Source organism: Polypterus senegalus, chromosome 14 (assembly GCF_016835505.1).
Source record: "Polypterus senegalus isolate Bchr_013 chromosome 14, ASM1683550v1, whole genome shotgun sequence".
Lineage (NCBI taxonomy): Eukaryota > Metazoa > Chordata > Cladistia > Polypteriformes > Polypteridae > Polypterus > Polypterus senegalus.
The window spans coordinates 133,613,902-133,636,743 of record NC_053167.1 but is presented as its reverse complement, the minus strand read 5'-3'; the positions used below and the strand labels follow the sequence as shown (position 1 = coordinate 133,636,743).

At 39.5% G+C, this 22,842-nt stretch overlaps 1 protein-coding gene across 2 annotated transcripts in view; it reads right to left on the bottom strand.

The window, feature by feature from the left end:
- Positions 1-21,898, bottom strand: part of LOC120514622 — a 122,866-nt gene extending 100,968 nt beyond the window's left edge. For both annotated transcript variants that reach the window (XM_039735107.1, XM_039735108.1), the window contains exons 1-9: positions 21,111-21,898; positions 16,144-16,290; positions 15,962-16,027; positions 15,749-15,878; positions 15,514-15,667; positions 10,910-11,038; positions 8,106-8,239; positions 4,595-4,717; positions 643-848 (exon numbers count right to left, since the gene is read on the bottom strand). In XM_039735107.1, the coding sequence (XP_039591041.1) occupies positions 643-848; positions 4,595-4,717; positions 8,106-8,239; positions 10,910-11,038; positions 15,514-15,667; positions 15,749-15,878; positions 15,962-16,027; positions 16,144-16,290; positions 21,111-21,341 (1,320 nt within the window). In that variant the 5' untranslated portion in view covers positions 21,342-21,898. The remainder of the gene's footprint in view (positions 1-642; positions 849-4,594; positions 4,718-8,105; positions 8,240-10,909; positions 11,039-15,513; positions 15,668-15,748; positions 15,879-15,961; positions 16,028-16,143; positions 16,291-21,110) is intronic.
- Between the last annotated feature and the right edge of the window lie 944 nt (positions 21,899-22,842).

The window sequence follows — 22,842 nt, the reverse complement described above, 5'->3', positions numbered from 1 at the left end:
ATCCCAGTCCTGGAGAGCCGCAGTGGCTGCAGGTTTTTGTTCTGACCTGGTTGCTTAATTAGAAAGCAATTCTTGCCAATAAAGCACTAACAAGCTATGAAATTAAATTAACTCTGCTATGTCAGGTCATTCTCATATCCTAGATTTTCTTTCCCTTTCTATCATGCAAATGATTTGAAGGCTAAAATGGATAAGTAATTCTCAGTCCTTCACTTTTTTCTCTTCATTTTTCTTCCAAGTATTTAATTAAACCCAATAGTGCAGATAAATACACACAGGTGTAAATTTAAATAAGCTAAACGGAGAAATGCTGCTCTCTCTTGTCATTTGCATGTTATTGATAATAAGGAGCAATTAAAATAGCTGTTTAAGACAAAATTAAGCAATAAGGGCTCAAAATCACTAAAGTGAAGCAGAAGTGTTACTTTAGCAATAAGTGCTTTTTATTAAGCAACTGGGTTGGAGCAAAAACCTGCAGCCACTGTGGCTCTCCAGGACCGTGATTGAGGACCCCTGACTAGACTGAAGACAAATGAAAGGAAAACATGAATATGTTCAGGATTTGCACCAGCTCTAGTTCCTTTTTTTCTCTTAATGATAAGTAACATATACCATCCTTCCCTTGATAAAGAACGGACTTACCGCTGGCTTGTGTACTCCAGGCAGGGCCGGGTACAGTGCTGGTGGAGGAGGCAAAGGAGGAGGTGGTGGAGGAGGTGGTGCTGCTTTCTCCTTTAAGGACTTTGTGCGTTCCATGTCCTGTTTCAGCTTCTCGATTTCTGTCTGCAAGCTGGCCATTTGCCACATGTGTTCACGCTGGAGATCTTGAATATCCAAACCACTGGACTCTGAAATTAGGTGCATTATTAAAAGACATAAGTAGTAAGCTCAGGGACATGTTCTGCTAAAGGCCTGTTGTCTACTGCCTGCTTTCATCTGAAATCTATTCTGCTCTGCTTCCCTGTCATGGAAGGAGCTGCAGTATACAGCCTTTAATTGAAACCATTCACTTAATGTGAGGCTAGTTTAAGATTGACATTTATTTAGAAGTCTTCATTCCCAACATCTTCAATCAAACCAACCTCACATGCAAAGATGTTTGATAAGACTTCCTTTGGGTTCTTTCATCTTTACAGTTTTTCATGTATTTAACTGAAAGCTGCTGGTAAACAACAAGTCAGTCCATCCATTCTATGGGCCTACTTTTTGAACTACAGAGTCACAGAGACCCAGAGTCTATCCAAGCGTCATGATGGGACAAGCCATATAGCAATCCGGGAAGAGATGCCAAATCATCAGAGAGAACACACACACTAACTAATATGGATAGTTGCATGATGTAGCTGGGAATTGACCTTATACACAAACCTTTGGAATGTGGGAGGAAATAGCTTAGAATGAAAGTAATTCAATAATGACCTGCACATTTGCAGTGATTATTTTTTGAGGTTGGCTGTATAGGTTTCCCTGTATACATGTGGAAACAGTGACTGAAAATAATGGAAATGGCAGGCTGTTACATTTACAAAAATGTATTTACTTTATATTACATGTATTGTTTAAGTTCCCCTTTTGAACATAACTCAATCATGTTTAATTTATTGAGTCTTGTGGGATGTATAAAAAACTAATTTCAATCATTTAGGCAGAAGTCAAAATAGTTCTGTTTAGTCCTCACCGGAAATTAATAAGTACCAAGCGGATTCATCGTCAGTGGAGTTTGGATAACTTGGCGGTAAAGCCATGTGACTTTCAAAGAAGCAACCGGTTATGGGTTTGAATTATTATCGCCGGTTAAGAGCAAAAGGTTAGAAAAATAAAAGTTAAAAAAAAAAAAACACATACACGAGAAATATTCAGATATTCATTTTAAATACTTAATCACACAGATTAAAGTTACTCTGTTTTGCGTTTTTCCTTGTATACTATTTTAATGTTTTTTCACTAACTACCGTCACAAGTCAGTAAACATACTATTAAGTTGTCTAGATTTACTCACTTAATACAGGTACGTTTACGTACTAAAAAAAACAAGTTCTGACTTTCGTTGCAGGTCAACAACTTTAGCATTGCTGTTCATTAATATTATCATAACATTGCTCAACTTCTATTACTATTATTATAGACAACTTAATCCATCCATCCATCCATTTTCTAACCCGCTGAATCTGAATACAGGGTCACGGGGGTCTGCTGGAGCCAATCCCAGCCAACACAGGGCACAAGGCAGGAACCAATCCCGGGCAGGGTGCCAACCCACCACAGGACACGCACAAACACACCCACACACCAAGCACACACTAGAGCCAATTTAGAATCGCCAATCCACCTAACCTGCATGTCTTCGGACTGTGGGAGGAAACCGGAGCGCCCAGAGGAAACCCACGCAGACACGGGGAGAGCATGCAAACTCCACGCAGGGAGGTCCCGGGAAGCGAACCCAGGTCTCCTAGCCGCCCCAGACAACTTAATAATACACCCAAATACAATACAATGAAGTTGTCAAATTTGATCATTTGAAAATTAAAAAAAAAAAAAAATATATATATATATATATACAGTACAGGCCAAAAGTTTGGACACACCTCCTCATTCAATGTGTTTTCTTTATTTTCATGACCATTTACATTGGTAGATTCTCACTGAAGGCATCAAAACTATGAATGAACACATGTGGAGTTATGTACTTAACAAAAAAAGGTGAAATAACTGAAAACATGTTTTATATTCTAGTTTCTTCAAAAATTTGCTCTGATTACTGCTTTGCACACTCTTGGCATTCTCTTGATGAGCTTCAACAGGTAGTCACCTTTCTAAGCAATGCAGAGGTTTTATTTGATGAACTGCCAAACCAAGAAACAATCATGTACGGAATTAAAGATTAAATTTTCAAGGAGAACCGTAGAAAGGCGGATCCGAAATGGCAGAAAATGTCAGTTTCCAGCAATCAGTTGCACTGACAGATGAGCCAGCGTTCAGTGTGGCTGAGGACGAAACTGTGGATATCAATGGTATTCTTATGTCAAGCTGTTGAATTGTAGACAGGACTTTTGATCATTGAATGAGTGTGAGAACCGGGTCTTCAATTTAGAAGTCCTGTCCTATGTGAAGGGGCTTCCTGTTTGAAGAATACTTTCATTTTCTGGGGTTATATATTTAATAATATTTTAGCCCATGGCACTGAGTGGACACAAATAAGGGCAAGATGTTTTCTGCCCTTGTCAGAAGACTGATAAAGCATGCCAATTTACAGGTAGGCACCTTGGCTTCATGGTAGGGATGGAATGAAGATAGTTATCTGGCCAGGAGGCCAGTAGGATGGAAGGACTCCCTGGGCAATGCCATCCCCGCAAGGAATGCTGGGAACTGGAGTCCTGTAGAGCAGCCTTGTCAAGTTCTGTGGTTGCTGCGGGGATACATGATTCCTACTTTGTGGAAGTACTCATGAGTCTAAAATGAAAGGGTACAATCAATCTCATCCAGGTTAGTTGAAGTGTTGTGTAGAGGATGGACAAAGCTCATAAGAAAGAAAGAAAGAAAGAAAGAAAGAAAGAAAGAAAGAAAGAAAGAAAGAAAGAATAGTGTTTGCGGTTATTAAAAAGACTTTTGTAAGGTAATTTATAACAATAAATTTTGTGTTTGCACCCAGGACTTGTGTCTGTGGGGTTGTGCCTGGGGTTTGCGGTGCTGCAACATCCCTACTTGTCACACTGTTCTCCATTAAAACATGAGATTCACATTTTTTCTTGCCCTTTACCACAAACTACAAGGGGAAAGTAACATAAAAAATATCATTTTTGGTTAGAGTATTTCTTTAAGTTAAAAAATATGATAATTTAATTTGTGATAGAGTAACTAAAAAAATTAAGATGCTCTAATGTTACAAATCAGTAAACTAAGTCATTGAACATTTAACCTTAATGTTAGATCAAGTATATATTTTCTAACTTCTATGGTGGTGGAGTTGGGTGTATAACACGCCCATAAAAAAAAAAAGAAAAACAAAAAAAACAAAAGCAAAGTAAGTAGTTTGAAGTCTGTGTTTATTTTATATAGTGCCTTTTAAAGACAACATCATGACAAGATGCTTTACAGATCACACTAGATTACAATAAGAGTTGCTTTTTATTCCTAGACGTGCTATTTTTGCCTGTTCTTAAGACCTGCTCTTTCATTCACATATGAAACATAGGTAAAGTGTCACTGGCAATCTTTATCTTTAGAATACCCAGTAAACCAGGGGGCAAAAAAGCTATCTTATACATACTGTATATGTTCAATTTAATAAACACATTATGGTGCTCTCAAGTTTTAAAAGTTCAAGCTATACTAGGTGTTTTCTAAAAATGAATGGAATTTGTAAATGAAGGGCTTGTAGCTTCGATTTTTGAAATGTTAGACTCTCCCTAACATTTTGCTTAATTATCTCAGTCCATGTGAAGTGGTTGCCATTTCACTAAACACAAAATGTCTCCTCATGTGCACTACCACAGAAGTGCTCAGTTTGGAGGATACCTGTGAGGAGGCTTTTCTACTTGAACCCCAGCTTTTAGTCTCCCACCATGCAGTATTGGCTTATGGGTGGCATTCCTACCCTCCTTGGCCTTGCGCTTCTCCCGCTGTAGATGCAGGCGCAGAAGTTCGTCCTCCAGGCGCTCGTTCTCCATCTGCACAGCAAGCAGCTCTGAGTCAATGCCCCGTGGATGAGGTTGTGACCCTGTGGTACAGAAAAAGTTGCGAATTCCTTGATTTTAATAATTTAATATTTATAGTACTCATAGTCTTTGTACAAATACTTTTAGTATGAAGCCCAGCTAGCAAGGCGCTGTCAGAGGCACTGTACACAGGACAAAGGAGGGAAAGAAGAAAACCCAAACAGAGAATTATAGACTACCTAGTCAGCATGAATTAACTGAGGCTGCCAGAGGGTCCTTGAAGCAATTTTTTTAAGAGCACAAGAGTATTTTAGGCAAAATGGCAATAAACAAGACGGTTCTGAGTATCCCCAACACAGAGGGGTCGGATATTATGTTTGCTTAAACTATATAACACGCGGGTAAGCCCACATCTAGAGTGTTTTGTGCATTTTTGCTCACCCCACCACACGAAAGACATAGCAGCACATAACAGCACTCAAAGCTGTGCAGAGGACAGGAACCAGTGTGGTGTAGTAGTTAAGCCTTTGGACTTCAAACCCTGAGGTTGTGAGTTGAAATCCTACTACTGACATTATGTGACCATGAGCAAGTCACTTGACCTGCCTGTGCTCCAACTGGAAAACCAAAAGAAATGTAACCAATTGTATCATAAATACAAATAAGTCACTGTTGTGATGTGAAATTTTGCAAACAAGTTGATAAATATATTGTATGTCTTTATTTGTAACTTAGACAAAGCAATGTAATATTAGACAGACAGACAGACAGACAGACAGACAGACAGACAGACAGACAGACAGACAGACAGACAGACAGACAGACAGACAGACAGATAGATAGATAGATACTTTATTAATCCTAATGGGAAATTCACATACTCCAGCAACAGCATACTAATAAAGAACAATATTAAATTAAAGAGTGATAAAAATGCAGGTATAACAGACAATAACTTTGTATAATGTTAGCATTTACTCCCCCAGGTGGAACTGAAGAGTCACATAGTGTGGGGGAGGAACGGTCTCCTCAGTCTGTCAGTGGAGCAGGACAGTGACAGCAGTCTGTCACTGAAGATGCTCTTCTGTCTGGAGATGATCCTGTTCAGTGGATGCAGTGGATTCTCCATGATTGACAGGAGTCTGCTCAGCGCCTGTCGCTCTGCACAGATGTCGAACTGTCCAGCTTCATGCCTAAATGCCTATTAGTGTTATTGATGATAACAGCAATGGTTTGATGGTTTAAGAACTCCTTCCCCCCTTTTAGGAATGAGTCTCTTTGTAATTTTACGACAGGGTTGGGGGAAGCTCCCCAAACAAGTTTGACCAATATTTCTCTGCTAAAGTCTCTCAGTCAACCCCCACAGGAAAGCCAGGCTGCCTAACTGCCAAGCTTTACCTTAACACCTGGTTTGGAGGGCAGGTGAGAAGGTTTTCTGTCCTCCCATTGGTCTAAAGTATGGCTGTTTGGAATTGGCTTACATCAGAAGCCTTTAAGTACCACGATGCCTTATTGGCTCTAGGGATTGGACAGAAAACCTATAAATTTGCTTTCTTTACCTCACCCTCTCTCTCTGACCAAGTGATGAAAGACCATCTCACACACACCATGAACTGAAAAAGACAACACAATGAAGAGCACAGCTTGGCAGCCATATTGAGACAGGCATGTGTCCTGTTCTGAGGAAATGTGACAACAAATGATGCCTTAACTAGAAACATTTTAAGTAACTAACAAGTTTGTGTGCCGCCTGAAACTACACATCACCATTTATCAGGTTGTATGGTTGCCAATATTCAAATGTACTTTGCATATTGTTATTATTTATGAATATTATCAATAATACATTATTTGAAGTGTAATTTAGATCCTGTTTGTCTTACACCTAATTGACTGAGGTTACACATGTAGAAGGGAAGATGAGGAGAAATTATATACTATAATACTTTATAAACAGTGGTGAGTCTGGGAGATTTGAGGCATTCTGACAAAGGCTACACATTAATAACATAAAAGGGGAAAAGTAGAGTAATATACTCCACCAAGACAAAACAGTCACCTTGGATAAAGGTGTCAGCCAAATAAGTAAATGTAAAAAGTACATCCCAGGACTTAAGGAAATGTATTGTGGCAGACTCAGGGAATCAAACCTGTTTAGCCTCGAGCAGAGGAGAATACATGACAACCTAATCCAGGTCTTCAAAATCCTCAATGGCAATGATAAAGTAGATCCAGCAGAATGCTTTCAATTTAAGGATGAATCACATACTCAAGGACATCAATGGAAATTAAGTGGAAGTGCATATAAAACTGATACCAGAAAGCACTTCATTATGCAAGCTTTCATATTTCATAGAAATTCAAGAATCATGGAGTCAGCGGTGGGATTTTCAACTCTAGCCAAGTGGTTTTTGATCATCCTCCAAAGCCACTCAGCCACACTGAATGCTAAAATGAATGGCATTTGCTGTTAAAGACCACTGGGTGAGTGATATGTACCTATCATTTTCTAATGTTAATGTGAGTTTACTTCACCCTTAGTCACCTTGTTCAGGTCTTTCCTCCATTTTGATGACTTGTCCTTGTTCAATGGAGCATTCAGGGTTAAATGGTAACAGAAAACAGTGTTGTTTCAATATGGGTTCAACAAAACTAAGAGAAACAGCTAAAGGGAAAGAGGCCTAGTCAAATAGCAAAAGTAAATAAATATATGGAAAAAAACAAGAAAAAAGTGATATAAAATGTGAAAGATGGTGGCCAAGTGCAGGGAAAATGATCAGCGCACAAGTCAGGGTGAAACAACACAAGGATGATAAAACATATGTGTTCCAAAGTCCAAAAAATGAAAGAAAATTCAAGAAATTTTAGGAATAAGTTAGTGATTGTGTGCTTATCAAGTGCAAGAAGACTGCGTGAATTTACAACACAATGTGACCCAAGTAACAGTAAAGTAATTGTTGTTGCCACAGTACTGAATATAAAGTGTAACCAGTAAAAAGGGACAGTCCATTACTTAAAAAGTGACCAGACAGTGTGAGAACTCACAGGTGTTGCTTTTGCAGCCACTTTCAAGAGAAGCAGGAGATAGTAGTCTAAAACATTTCTCAACCTTTTTGGTGACATGACTCACCTTTTCATATGTAAGTGACTTTGCGTAAATTGAGTGAGATTGTTAAAGTGAAGGTGGTGCTTGGTGAATTGAGTGTGATCATCAAAGTGGGGAAGTACTGCACACAATCATCAGAGCAGTAACACACTGCAACTGATTACCATTATAAACAACAGTAACCTCTGAACCAGTGGTTGAGAAAAACCTGATCTAAAACATAAATATTATGGATTATGTGAATTTCCCCTTGGGATAAATAAAGTATCTATCTATCTATCTATCTATCTGTCTATCTATCTATCTATCTATAGTTCAACCCAGATTTACACACAGACACCTACTCCGTTTCTTTTCCTTATATTCTGCTTTCTGTGTACTCCGTTCCAGACCTTGTGCCTCTGCTTGAAGTTCATGCATCTGGGCCAGGATGAGGGGATCATTTCCTCCACTTTGTAGATACACCAGTCGAAGGGCACTGAAACACAAGAGATCATCAAGTTATATAGCATGGAGTAATCAAGGATGGCCTTGGGCAACAGTTTCATCTGAGCAGCATACACGACAGGCTCCACCATTTTGGAGAAGTAGTGGTCACATATTCTCCAATATCGTTTACAGAATTACAAAGCTTTGACATCAGTGCAGTTTAAGGACATAAGGTTGGAATAGTTTTATTATGGCAGTTTCAGAATTGAAATTAAGGTCCTAGTATGTTTAGGACTTATTGTTAATGGTATTTGTGAGCCCAGTGCAGTTTTAGGACATAACAACAACAGTTATAGGATGGATGTTAAGTTTAGGGATTAGTATGCTTTACTTATCTATAGCATCTGATAACCCTGATGCTCTGGACTCCCTGACCCAATGTCTTACTTGCATTTTTAAATGGATAAGTAATATGTTTCTCAAGCCAAATACATAAAAAAATTGAAATCTTATTGATTGGAAAAATGGAAACAGTGAAGGTTTGAGAAATAAGCTTGATTCCTAAGCATTACAAGTCAAGGTGTAATTGTGGACTTTGACCTGAACTTTAAATTGCACATTAACCAGATTGCTAGATTTTAACTAGTATATATTTATCAGTTCAGCTCATAATCCATTTAAACCACCAGAATACAATGTTAAAGAAGTAATAAAACAAATGGTATAAAAGAGCCCCAGCAGCTTTTCTTGACACACTTTTGTAGAACAATTTGGGTAAAACTATATAGTAGTATATTTAATATATGATATTTCTACTTATTATGTTACATTGCTTGCTTTTCCTTTTTATTATACTTTATACTGTATGTTATACAGCTCAAACTACTACACATCCCATAGAAGATAATGGGTGGAGCACTGAGATCACCTCTGCTAATATGGCGTAGGAGTTTGCATCCAACTGAATTCCAATGAGGTTTTCCTGGCATACTCTGACATGGACTGTATGCTTAATGATTATTTAATACAAACTATGTATAAGATTATTTGTGCTGTGATTGATTGATGTTGTTGTGGCATTGAGGTGGCACTGTAAATGGAAAGATCTTTCCATAGTGTATTTCGTAACACTGAACCTGCTCCATTTGTGGAGACCCTTGGACATAGTGATACACTATTGAATTGAAAGATTTCTGCTGGATCAGCTTCATCAATGCAAAGTATTTTAAAGGCTTTAATGATTTTTTTTTTTTTTTTACTTCTGCACATTTCCAGTAATAAGAATGTCGTTTCAATGGATAGGCCCTTATATCCTTTTTCATTGTCTTCTACCTGTATTTATAATAAATGATCCTTTTTCCTATGTATAGAACTTTGGACCTTTCTGCATTAAACTGCACTTTCTAAGTGTTCACCCAGTTCTGAAGATCGCCCAGGACAAATAACCTAATCTACACTCAAGTGTGTGCACAAATTTAGATGCCAATTTGGACAATTAAAGTGGTTCTTACATAGTACCTGTTTTCATGCATTAAGCTGGGTAGACCTTATCAGTTCAGAGCCGTGTCTCTTCCTTTCACATTTTGGACATTTCCATTTCTCTTGCTAACTATTATTAGCCTCCCTGGGTAGAATTTGAAAGCTAAGAGTATCTTTGATATTTGACTGAGGTTATGTCCACATGACTACATTTTCATTTAAAAATTCTAATTTTTGCCTTTTGTCCACACTACACTGACATTTTTAATGCCTGATAATAGAGACTTTTCAAAATGCTCTCCAGAGCCATATGTGTCTGAAAACACAGGCACAGCGTTGCAATGTGGATAGGTGAAAACGTAGGCTTTTGAAATTTATTATTAAGTGTCCCTTTGCTGATTGGATCCTGCTGATTACAATATTTAATTTCCTGATTCGTCACCCAACAAGGAAGAAAATCCTTCCATTCAAACATGGAGGATGTAGAGGAGTTGCTTTCCATGGCGCTTATTGTGTTGCTTACATTTATGCATCTTAATTGTGTTTTTTCTCCAGTTTGAAATACATGTGCAAAAGGAAAATAATTTACTGGTCACTAACCTAATCAAGGACTTTGTTAAATGGTGCGACTCAAACCACCTACAACTGAACATAAGCAAAACCAAGGAGCTGGTGGTGGATTTTAGGAGGCCCAGGCCCCTCACGGACCCGCTGCATTTTTATCACTCTTTAATTTAATATTGTTTTTTATTAGTATGCTGCTGCTGGAGTATGTGAATTTCCCCTAGGGATTAATAAAGTATCTATTTATCAATCAATAATTTTTCTGACTGTTTTTTAATGACTGTCAGCATTACTTACTGTCTTTTCATGGATTTTTCTGCAGTTGCACACATGCCTATCGTCAACAAACGGCTGTGATATTAGTTTCGGTTGTTTTTGTGTGGATGGAGATCATTTCGTAACTGATGTGAAACTGCTAATGTGGACAGCGATTGCTATTGCGTAAAAATGCCATTTTGAAATTAAAAGACAGTAGTGTGGAAGTAGCCCTGTGACACCAGAGTGGAGCTGTTTTGCATAAATCATCGTGTTAAAATTGTGTTTAAGTGTCCATGAAGGGAAGAAAATTCACCCTAGGTAAATCACTTCTTACTTGGGAATCAAAAACAAAACCAGTTTTTCCGATGTCACCATGACCTGTCCCATTGCATTGCATTGTCTGCAGGTGTCAACTTACCTGATCTCAGAAGACAGGGTTCCATCTCTGATGGCGGTGGGCATCATGTTAAAAGACACATGCAGGTCCTTCCTCTCCATGGGGTTAGAAGGGTGTGAGCTGGTGGGGGCAACATGGTCAGCTTTAGTCCTATGGAAAAGAGTCAGCAAGTTAAAACAAACGTTGATCAAACAGCTCACAGTGGAGTAGTGGTAAGTACTAAGAGTTGTGGGCTTTCATGATCACTGGGGGCACCAAAATTGCACTTTTTGTAACACCAGAGCTGCCTAAAATGCATGTAGAGATTTCAATTATTCCCCAAGGATAACAGATGTACAGTACATTTACTATTATGCAATTAGCAACTGTATGACTTTTCATCAACCACAAGGTGGCAGCAAAAGTACATGTGAAGGATTAATCATCCCAACCAGCAAACGTGAGAGAGCTGCACTTTCATTAACCCTTAAACAGAAGAGAAGTGTGTATAGAGCTTCTAAATAACCATAGAGATAATAGAATTACTTATTAGGAAATTTATAACCCAACAGGGCATAAAGTATTACTGATTAAGGCAATATTAAACTGTGGAAGGAAGATTGTCATTTGGGCCAGGAAGGACTGGACAGGGCTGTAAAAGATAAGTTAGGTTTCTGTATGGTGGTGGGTGTCTCTCAAACCTCCTGTACAAACTATTTAGTTGATTAGGTAGGATTAGTCTCAGGTAGTTGATTTTCATTTATAATTAGTAATCTAATGTAGCCTACTCTGAAGAGAGAAACAGTCATCAATGGGAACTTTGTTTCTATTGGTACAGCTTAGCTATTAGCTAAACAAATGAGCCTGGTGGATTGAATGGTCTTCTGTTTTGTCAGATTTCTCATATTTCAGCTTGTTCTTTGTTCTAATCCCATCTTAATGTTATTTTAGACAATCTCAATGAAAAGGATGGAAAAGCCTATGTACGGGTGGCTTCAGAAAGTATTCAGACCCCTTCAGTTTTTTCACAATTTTTTATATTGTATCCTTATGCTTAAATCATTTCAATTCTTTTTTTCCTTATCAAACAACACTCGATACCTCAGAATAACTAAGCAAAACGAGATTTTATGACTTTGTGCAAATTTGTTAAAAATAAAAAATGAAATATTCGATTAACGAAAAAATATTGAGACTTTCTGCTATGACACTTGAAATCTGGCCCAGGGGCACCCCATTCTCTTGATTATCATTGAGATGTTTCTACTCCTCATCTTGAGTTCACCTCTAGTACAGTACACCTGTCCATAGAAGGTACCACAGGTGAACAAAACCCAAGCCATGAGGGTTTTCTCTTCTGTTCTTTTTCCGGTTTTCTGTGGTGGTGTTCTGCGCCACCACCACCACCACCTGATCAAAGCATCGTGATGTCCCTGCATTGAATGGATTAAAGGCCAGAAGTCCACATGACTGTTATCATCAAGTTCTTCCATAAGAACCCTGAATACAATGAGGACTATTGAGGTAATTTATTTTAGGTAGAATGCCTAGAGGGGGCTGGATGGTCTCGTGGCTTAGGAACCCCTGCAGATTTTATTTTTTCTCCATTTATTTTTGTTTTTCTGTCCTCTCTGGCCATTGGACCTTACTATTACAGTGATCCCTCGCTATATCGCGCTTCGACTTTCGCGGCTTCACTCCATCGCGGATTTTAAATGTAAGCATATCTAAATATATATCACGGATTTTTCGCTGGTTCGCGGATTTCTGCGGACAATGGGTCTTTTAATTTATGGTACATGCTTCCTCAGTTTGTTTGCCCAGTTGATTTCATACAAGGGACGCTATTGGCAGATGGCTGAGAAGCTACCCAATCAGAGCACGTATACGTATTAAATAAAACTCCTCAATGATATACGATATGCTTCCCGCGTGGTGTGTCGCACACTTCAAAGCTCTAACAGCCCGTATTGATTTTTCATTGTTTGCTTTTCTCTGTCTCTCTCACTCTCTCTGACATTCTCTGCTCCTGATGGAGGGGGTGTCAGCAGAGGGGCTGTTTGCTTAGAAGATATGGACGCTCCTGTAAAAAATGCTGAAAGACTACCTTCACATTGATCCCTTCATTGCGGCCGCTTTATCACGGGTGCTTCATATACTTAAAAGCCCAACAGCCCTATTGATTTTTGATTGTTTATTTTACTCTCTCTCTCTCTCTGACATTCTCTGCTCCTGACGGCACTCCTTTGAAGAGGAGGATATGTTTGCATTCTTTTAATTGTGAGAAAGAACTGTCATCTCTGTCTTGTCATGGAGCACAGTTTAAACTTTTGACTAAAGTGTGTTATTTCATGTCTAGAGGGCTCTAATAATGTTAAAAAATGTATTTAGAAGGTCGTAAGCAGGTTTTCTATGCTCTAACTGCGAAAATATTAGATTTATAAATAAAGAATACTACTTCGTGGAAATTCATTTATCTGTCTGGAGCGGATTAACCGCTATAAATGAAGGTTTGCTGTGTAACTGTGCGGAGAATATTTATAAACAGTGTGGGAGAGTTTCTAAGGGCTTAAAATATATAAAAATAACCATACAAACATATGGTTTCTACTTCGCGGATTTTCACCTATTTCTGGAACGCAACCCCTGCGATCGAGGAGGGATTACTGTACTCTATTTTAATTAGTGTTCCTTAATTCTACTTTCTTATTTATTTTGTCTTTTTTCTCTTTTTTCATTACGTAAAGCACTTTGAGCTACATCATTTCAATGAAAATGTGCTATATAAGTAAATGTTGTTGTTGCTGTTGAAAGAATTTACTGTAGAACTTGGAAACAGGATTATGTTAAAGCACAGATCTGGGGAAAGCTACAAGAAAATGTTTGCAGCATTCAGGTTCCCAAGGGCACGGTGTCCTCCATAATCTTTAAATGGAACAACTTTGGAATAACCACAAGTCTTCTTAGAACTGGCCAACTGGTGAAACTGAGCAATTGAGGGAGATGGACCAGGACAAGAAAGGTAACCAAGAATCCAGTAGTCACTCTGGCTGAGCTCCAGACAACCTTTATGGGGATGGCAGAAACTTCCAGACGGACAACCAGAACTGCAGCTCTCCACTGTTCTGGACTTTCTGACTGTTTCTGTTCTGAGTGGCCAGATGACACATTAAAGCACTTTTGGAGTTTGCAAAAAAAATAATAATAATAACCACGCACACCTAAAGGACTCTCATACTGTGAGTAATAAGATTCTCTGGTCTGATGAAACCAAGACAGAATTGTTTTGGCCCCAATTCTAAGTGGCAAATCTGGAGGAAACCAGACGCCACTCTTCCCCTATGTAAAACCATACTAATGGTGGTAGTGGTGGCGGTTTCCAGGACTGGGAAACTAGACAAGGTTGTGGGAAAGCTAAAAAGAGCAAAATACCCTAAATGAAAACCTGCTCAGAGCATTCTGAATCTCAGACTGGACTAAAGGTTCACAAAGCAAAGACAACACAGGAGTGTCTAACAAATGTTCTTGAGTGGCAGACATTTAAACCCAATCAAACATCTCTGGAGGGTCCTGAAAGTAGCTGTCCACTGATGGACTCAATCCAACCTGACAGAACTTGAGAATATTTGCAGAAAAGAATGGCGAAAATTCTCCATATCCAGCAATGTGAAGTTCTTGTGTCAAACGAAGATGACTCCAGGTTGGAGTCACTGTCAAAGTACTGAGGTAAGGGTCTAAAGACTTGTCTACATGTGAGATTTTTTTTCAAATTATCGTTACTACATTTTCAAAAATTCCTAAAATCCCAGCTTGTTTTGTCATTCCAGGGTACAGAGTGTTACTTTATGAGGGAAAAAATAAATTTAAAGATTTTAGCGTAAGGCTGCAACATACTAAAATGTGAAGGTGTCTGAATCACTATATATGACATTACTTTATTACTACTAGGGGGCATCAGAGATGCATGTTGCACTTTAAATGACCATATTGTAATTCTCCACAACAGCTGGTGAAGAGGTACACATGAGGCTTTTATTGACATGTAGGTGCCACCAAAAGGGCAGTCAGGGCATTTTATTAGCTAAAAAAAATACCACGGACTACCAGATATGAACATAGCACCTCTACTAATCCAAATACACCAACCAATTAGACCAATTTATAACCTTAACTCAAATCCATCCCCAAACACACCTCACTTCCTTATGGTAGTTAATGCATAAAATGCTTTTGATTACTCCTGAGGGATAGGAAGTGCACATACTGTATAACTCTGTAACCCCCAGGGGGCAGTGGAAGCACATGTAAAATGATCTGTAATTCCAAACAAAATCTATAGAGTTATTTGTGGGAGTAACCAGAAATGCTATATACTGGTTATATTTTAGCTATAGGTTTATGCTGATCCACACGCAGCAAAATATTATATTTTTGGTATTTGCTTATACAGTTAGAACTTTTGAAGCCAAAGCCCATTTGGCCCAGTGTAGGCAGAAGCCAGCCAGTTGAGTGGCCACTCAGGCTGCAGAGGAGTGAATCTTTTCTGGGCGTGCTGGGTTCGGATTCTAGCCTGCTTTGAGGTAACATTTTGGAGACCTCACTCCACTTTGGCTCTTTTGTGTGTTGCATGAATAAAGTATACTCACGTAGCTTCGGCCTGAAGGGCCTCAATCTGCTGCCGCAGGTCATCTAAAGCTTGCTGATTGCGCTCTTCTTGTGCCCTCAGCTCCAGGAGAACACGCTCAATATGGGCAGCAGCCGAGTCTCGACTTGCCAACTCTGACAGCCTCCGTCTGATCTCTGAAAAGTGAGACGAGTCACAGTATCAGAACACACACCATAGGTAGAACAATGACCTTGAAAACTCGGATTAAGATTCACCATCTCTCTTTTGCTCCAGTTCCTGGTTGCGAGCTTGTATTTCAACCAAGTGTTGTTCGTGTGTGTCCACCATCTCCCGCACCTGTTCTTTGAGCTCCCATTCACGGTTCAAGGAATGAGTCAACTCAACCTAAAAATAGAGCCAGAACAGAGAATAGTGGGCTAGGCTGGCATGGAGTGTCACAGGAAGGACATGCATCAGAAGCACTGTACCTGTGGCTCCCACTGCACTGGCTTGGTTGACATGCTTTCCTGGATGGACATCCTGAGTCTGTGAAACTGAAACACATTCAATTAGTCATCAGGAAGCCAGACACGGAAATATCCCCTTCAGCAGGGTGGGCCATAGTTCTATGAGACAGCTGGTCTATGACAATGATGCTGCCAAAGCTCACCTCATCAGTAAGTCTTCTCAGAGCCCGACTTTCTGATGCCAGCACATCATGGCCATGAGAGTCTTGCTGTGGGCCCCTCAGCTTTTCATTTGCGGCTTCTGGCAATTGTGGGTCCCTCCTTGCCAATCTATCCCTTTGCTGTCGTAGCTGGAAAGACAAAAGTTATCAGCAATGCTGCAATCCCATGTGATTGAGGTTATTTTCCACAGGATGCTTTTAAAAACACACAAGCACCACATTTCAGGTGTACAAGCAAAAAGAAAAGATTTCTGAAAATACTGACTCCTTCACACTCTGTTTGGTCATACTTTACTCTTCCCTGATGGAATTCTGCTCATTACTATGTCTCATTCATTGATTGGTGACCCCTCATGGACGAAACACATATTCCAACATAGGAAGCATGGAATAGTTGAGTTCCATGGCCCTTTGTTGTGTTACTTATCTGTATGCATCTAAATTATGTTTGGTGGAAGTTTTAGAAATTGTGGTCAAGAGACTGCTCACACTGCATGATAGAGTTGCCAAGTATATGTGCTCTAACTGCACAAGCATGTTTAATCCAACAGACATCCCATGACGTGAGTGCTCATACACTACGTGTACAATGCACACCACTGTGATCACTGCACACTGAATTTCAAAAAATCTGCTGGCAACATCAGACAATTGGCTCATGAGACTATACACAACAAGAAAGCCAAATTACATTTTTGACATGACAGAAATTTTACCAATTGTGTGGCAATCAGATAACGCAAACCCCTCGCAATACTGCACATGAAACGAAAGGTAATGAAGCTGAACTTCCGGCAGACTCAGGAAATGAACTGCAAATTATGTTTAAAATCATTCCAAAATTTCACATTGTCTGCACAGTTAAAGATGTTTATGATGTGTGCATGCCCAGTGTAGGTAGACGATTATGTCATATGCATTTTTGGTCATTTATTACGGATGAAAAATACTTTCATAAACAATGCGAAAATGCTAGTGTGGATGGAGATCATTTGCGTTTACAAACACCGCTTTTAATTGAAAACATAGTACTGTGGACATAGCCTTAGAGTACGGTGTTGCTGTTTATATTTATTTAATAAACAAAGCCATTATTAGGATGAACCTGTGGCAGTTCAACATACCACCTAAGTGCATTTGTGTCGTGAAAAGTGACCATTCTGCATTATGCTGGTCAGACATCTAAGTTGGCGTGGCTTTTTGTTTGCCGATTGCATATTCATGTATGACGTGGTTTGTCTACTTAAGATAAGCATATCTTAACCTATTGTGCTCTCCATAGTTCATTTATAGCATACAGTGGTGTTAGAAAGTTTGTGAACCCTTTAGAATTTTCTTTATTTCTGCATTACTAGGACTTAAAAACATATTAATTTTTTCATCCATTCTAAAAAACTGATGAAGAGAACCAAATTGAAGAGAAGAGGTTAGAACATTTCTGCACCACTCTATTCCATAAGACCAGAGTAAGATTTCGTTGTCCAGCCAAAATTGGAGTACAGCCTGAAGTTGGACTTTTTCATTTTTCACAGTAAGTAGTTTTCATACTGGCGCATCCTGCTCTGACCTTCAAGGGGGAACCTCAACCCCTTAATCTCTGATCTCCAATGTAATATATGAATATATGGAATGTATGAATATCATTGCGTTTGAAACTAGAAGGGGAATCATCACTCCTCCCATCCGCTCTCAATTCTAATGTTCGAATATCATTCCGATCGAAAGTCCTAGGCGAGGAAATCAATTGATTACGACAATGTGCAAAATTTGGCACACAGTGGCAAGAGAACCAAGAATGCGACAAAAAACAGAGAGTACCGACACTTATTGTATTTGTTTCCACTACAGGCACTGCAACACTAAAGGGACTCCAACATAGTATGGGGTAATTTTTTCACCGGTAAAAAACTGTACCCCAGACTCAGAAAACATGGGGCACATTGAACTCGGTCAAATCTAGAGAGGACTGTGGCATATCTAACACAGTGGTAAAAAAACTGAGCTAGGCCACAGCTCAGCGGGTGTTAATGGTGTCTACCAAGTGTCTTGTCAAACCCACCCGGGTGTGGACTGTCCTGACCCCATCAGATTGAGGACGCATCTGCCTGCAGTCCAAAACTTTCACCAGAACAAAATGTAGCGTATTTGATAGAGGCACTGGTGAATGAAGTGTTTTTGACCATGTACAGTATGTGTGTTAGTGATCCTGCACAAATGTAGACCCATACCTGCACCTTCTTATGATCTTATACGGTGCCTATCAAAGCTCACATACTATCCCAATGTCCCTTATATGACTTCTAGTTGGAAGGGGATGCCAAACTTTATGGCCATAGTTGCTGATCTAGCACCTTGAGGATACCAGATTGGTTGACTAGGAATCACTTGAATGACAAATTTCCTGATGGTATGTGCTATAGAAGGGTGCTATATAATAGAAAAAGTTGTCTATATAGTGCTTTTCATACTTTACACTACAAAGTAACAATTTAGTAACATCAGGGCTCACTTCTTACTTGGTCTATGATTTGAGTTAAGCCGGTGACACATTTTATGATGTCTGGTTCAAGGGGATGTCAAATTTGATGACTAAATTGCCAATCTCATTTCATTAAGGATGCCAGATTAGACAACTAGGAATTACAGGGCATGACAAATTCTAACATGGTGTATGCTTTAGAAAGGTTGTTTCAGGGTGCCTTTCCTACTTTACACTATTAAGTAAGAATTTAACAAAATCAAAGATTACCACTAACTTGCCGTATGATGAAAGTTAAGCCAGTGGCACTTTACGAGACAGAGAGGATGTCAGACTAGATAACTGGATCTTGTTGCCTTGTGGATTCCATCATAAGAAAGTGAGGCATGGTTGGGAATGGATTGAGTTAAGGTTACAAAGAGGTCTACTTGGATAAGGGAAAGAGGGGTCCTTTCATCGGATTGGCTGGCTCAGCACTGTTTCAGCCGTGAAATGGCCAAATGAGGGAGGCAGTTTGATGAATGAGGTCTCCAGGACTCTAAACAAATCCAAATCATATTATGTGATATCATCTACTGTTAAATTCTGCTATGTACTTCTAATATTATTATTTGTATACTGTATTGAGGATTTGTTCTGTGTATTGTATTGTATTGACTCCCTTCTTTTTGACACCCACTGCACGCCCAACCTACCTGAAAAAGGGTCTCTCTTTGAACTGCCTTTCCCAAGGTTTCTTCCATTTTTTCCCAACTGTTTTTTTTTGGGAGTTTTTCCTTGTCTTCTTAGAGAGTCAAGGCTGGGGGGTTGACAAGAGGCAGGGCCTGTTAAAGCCCATTGCGGCACTCCTTGTGTGATTTTCGACTATACAAATTTTTTTTTTTTATTGTATTGTATAAGGTGTTTGGATTGTTAGAAGTGCTCTGTGCATTTTTGGTGACCCATAGGGGTTCTATGAGGTAATAAAATGTTTTATGTGCACTTTTGGTGGCACCTACAGGATGAAAAAAACCTTATATGCACCACCAGAGCAAATAGTGGTAGAGAATTACAATAGGGGTAATTTAAAGTGCAACATGCATCTCTGCCCCTTAGTGGTTATAAAAAAATGTTATGTAATTATTTTTTCGTGGAGGGTTAAAAAATTTCTACTTTTAGTAGATGGAGTTATTGAAAGCTGTACAAGTATTAGAATCTGAGTCATATAATTTGTCATCCCCCGTGATTCAAACTCATGTAATCAGACATCCACAAGCGCCAAGATCAGAAACACAGTCATCAAGTTTGACATGCACACCAAATACAAGTCATGTAATGTGATGCCAGCAGCTCAGATCATACAACAAATCAGTGGTGAGCCCTGATTTTGTTAAATTGATACTCTGTAGTGTTAACTGTGAAGGGCACTACATAAACAACCTTTTACTCTATGAAGCACCTTTCTGTCACACACACCATTTTACATATTTCAGGCCTTACAGAAATAAATTCCTTTACACCTTTATTTGTACAATTGCAGCACTAAGTTAAGGGGCTCGCTCATATGTGGGGAAAACTGGAGTTTTTGTCTTGATGTTTTATATAGTGCCTTCCACTGTGTGCAGTATGTGTAGAATCATTACATAATTTACTTTGAAGTATGAGCACTAGCAGTTTATATAATTAGAGTCAGATAAGGAGTCATAGATGACTATCAAACTTGTTACCCTGTGATTCTATATAGTCACCTTCACATTATGCACCACTGTACTGTAAATTACATGTTTCCATATCTTTCCAACTTGAACTGGATACTTCTTGCACATGTTGCTGCTGGAGAAGCTCCATTTCCATTCTTAGCATGTGCTCCCTGTGTGATCCTGATTGATTTCTCTAGTCTGCACTTACATTGTGACAGTGATTGATTATAATATGGTAGTTGCTCTGTCACATTTTAAGACTACTTATTTCCACATGTGAAGAACTAACTGAGTGGATGACTTCTGGTGCTAGTGTTCACCTTATGGAAACAATTATTTAGTGTGCCTGAAAAACGTTTGCTTGCTTTGGACAAAACTCCTAAAAGGTACTATATGGCAAAAACAATAATTAAGTGATCTTTCTAGATTAACACTCATTGTCTCAATGGCACCCCCTACCGTAATCGTCATTCTGTATTCAACACATCACAATTTGCTTTTCCTGTATGCACTATGACACCTTTTATTGGCTAACTAAAAAGATTACAATATGCAAGCTTTCGAGGCAACTCGGGCCCCTTCTTCAGGCAAGCTGAGTTGCCTCGAAAGCTTGCATATTGTAATCTTTTTAGCTAGCCAATAAAAGGTGTCATTTTGCTTGGCTTTTCTCTACATTCATAATGGCTAACACGGTACAACAACCTAGTACTGTATGCACTATATAATGGTGTACTCCAATGTATTCCCCTTGTTACCCGCTACTGCGCTGTGCAACTTTAGAAACTAGTTACCGTGATGAAGTCGGGGGTCGTCGTTCTTTTCCGCTCTCTCCAGCTCCACTCATCTCGCCGTCGGCCCTTCTCGTTCCAGGACTCTCCAAGCCGCAGTTTCAAAACTGTCGGGTCGCCGATGTCGCTGCCGATGCAGAACTTCTCTCGGTGTTTGTCCAGGAGGCTCAGAGACCGGAACGTCATGCTGCAGTTGCTGCAGCGGAACGCGCCCAAGTCCGCCAGGTCAGTCATTCTGGGCACCACGAAGACTCGACTCAGGAAAAGCTAGTCATGAGAGCGTCACCTATGGATTCAGTCTGTCATAAAAGGGGTTGAAGTCCCTATGAGAAAGCAGAACACCCTACCTGACAGCGATTCCGTTCAAACCCCTGTGCGAACACGAATTGATTTTTTAGTCTCTTAAAACTGAAGACATCAGATGTAATCCGGAAAAGCGTCCTGTGCAGTGGCCCATCAGCCCACCTTTTGATTTCAGAGTGGAGGGGCGAGAACTCGCGCTCAGGCGTGTGCACGTATGCGGCGAATATTTAACGCCAGACTAGACTTACGTTTGACACCGGCGTTCTGAGCAAAAAAGTTCGGTGAATTCGGTAGAATTTTGAGTTGTTCAGCAGTCTGCAGTCTCACTCTTGGGAGTCTTGGCGTCGCCGCCTGTTGCTCGGATACAAAGCGGCGCCCTGCATCATGGCGCGCAGGCGCACCAAGGGAGGGCGACTGTAGACGTTAGTGCATAATTCAATTCGACTTCACAGTTGACAGATTGAAAGCATTCAATGATACAGCGTGTAGCTACACCAACCACTGGAAAAACCACCTCAGGATCAAAATTAGGGTTGATTCAATTTATTTGCAATATGAAGTAATGAAATCCAGCTGTACAATTCATTCTGAAGTTGGTTTGTAAATTTAATTGAACAGTAGCTCAAAGTGCTTTACATATTAAAGAATAGAAAAATGAAAGACACAATTATAAAACAAAATAAATCAACATTAATTAACATCGAATAAGAGTAAGGTTCAATGGCCAGGGGGGACAGAAAAAACAAAAAAACTCCAGACGGCTGGAGAAAAAATAAAATCTGTAGGGATTCCAGACCATGAGACCGCCCAGTCCCCTCTGGGCATTCTACCTAACATAAATGAAACAGTCCTCTTTGGATTTAGGATTCTCACGGAAGGGCTTGATGATGATGATGGTCACGTAGACTTCTTCCTTTTAATCCATCCATCATTGTTGGAGCATCATGAAGCTTTGAGTAGGTGGTGGTGGCGCAGGCCACCACCACAAAGAAACCGGAAAAAGAAACAGAAAAGAGAGTAGGGGTCAGTACCGATTTTAGAGCCACCATGAATAGTTATTATGATGAATTGAACATACAGAGTATCAGGATTAAGTTAAATTAAAATTAAAATGAAGTTATAAAAAGGCCATGTTAAAGTAATGTGTTTTCAGCAGTGTTTTAAAGTGCTCTACTGTATCAGCCTGGTGAATTCCTATTGGCAGGCTATTCCAGATTTTAGGTGCATAGCAGCAGAAATCCGCCTCACCACTTCTTTTAAGTTTTGTTCTTGGAATTCTAAGGAGACACTCATTTGAGGATCTGAGGTTACGATTTGGAATATAAGGTGTCAGACATTCCGATATATAAGATGGGGCGAGATTATTTAAGGCTTTATAAACCATAAGCAGAATTTTAAAGTCAATTCTGAATGACACAGGTAACCAGCAGGT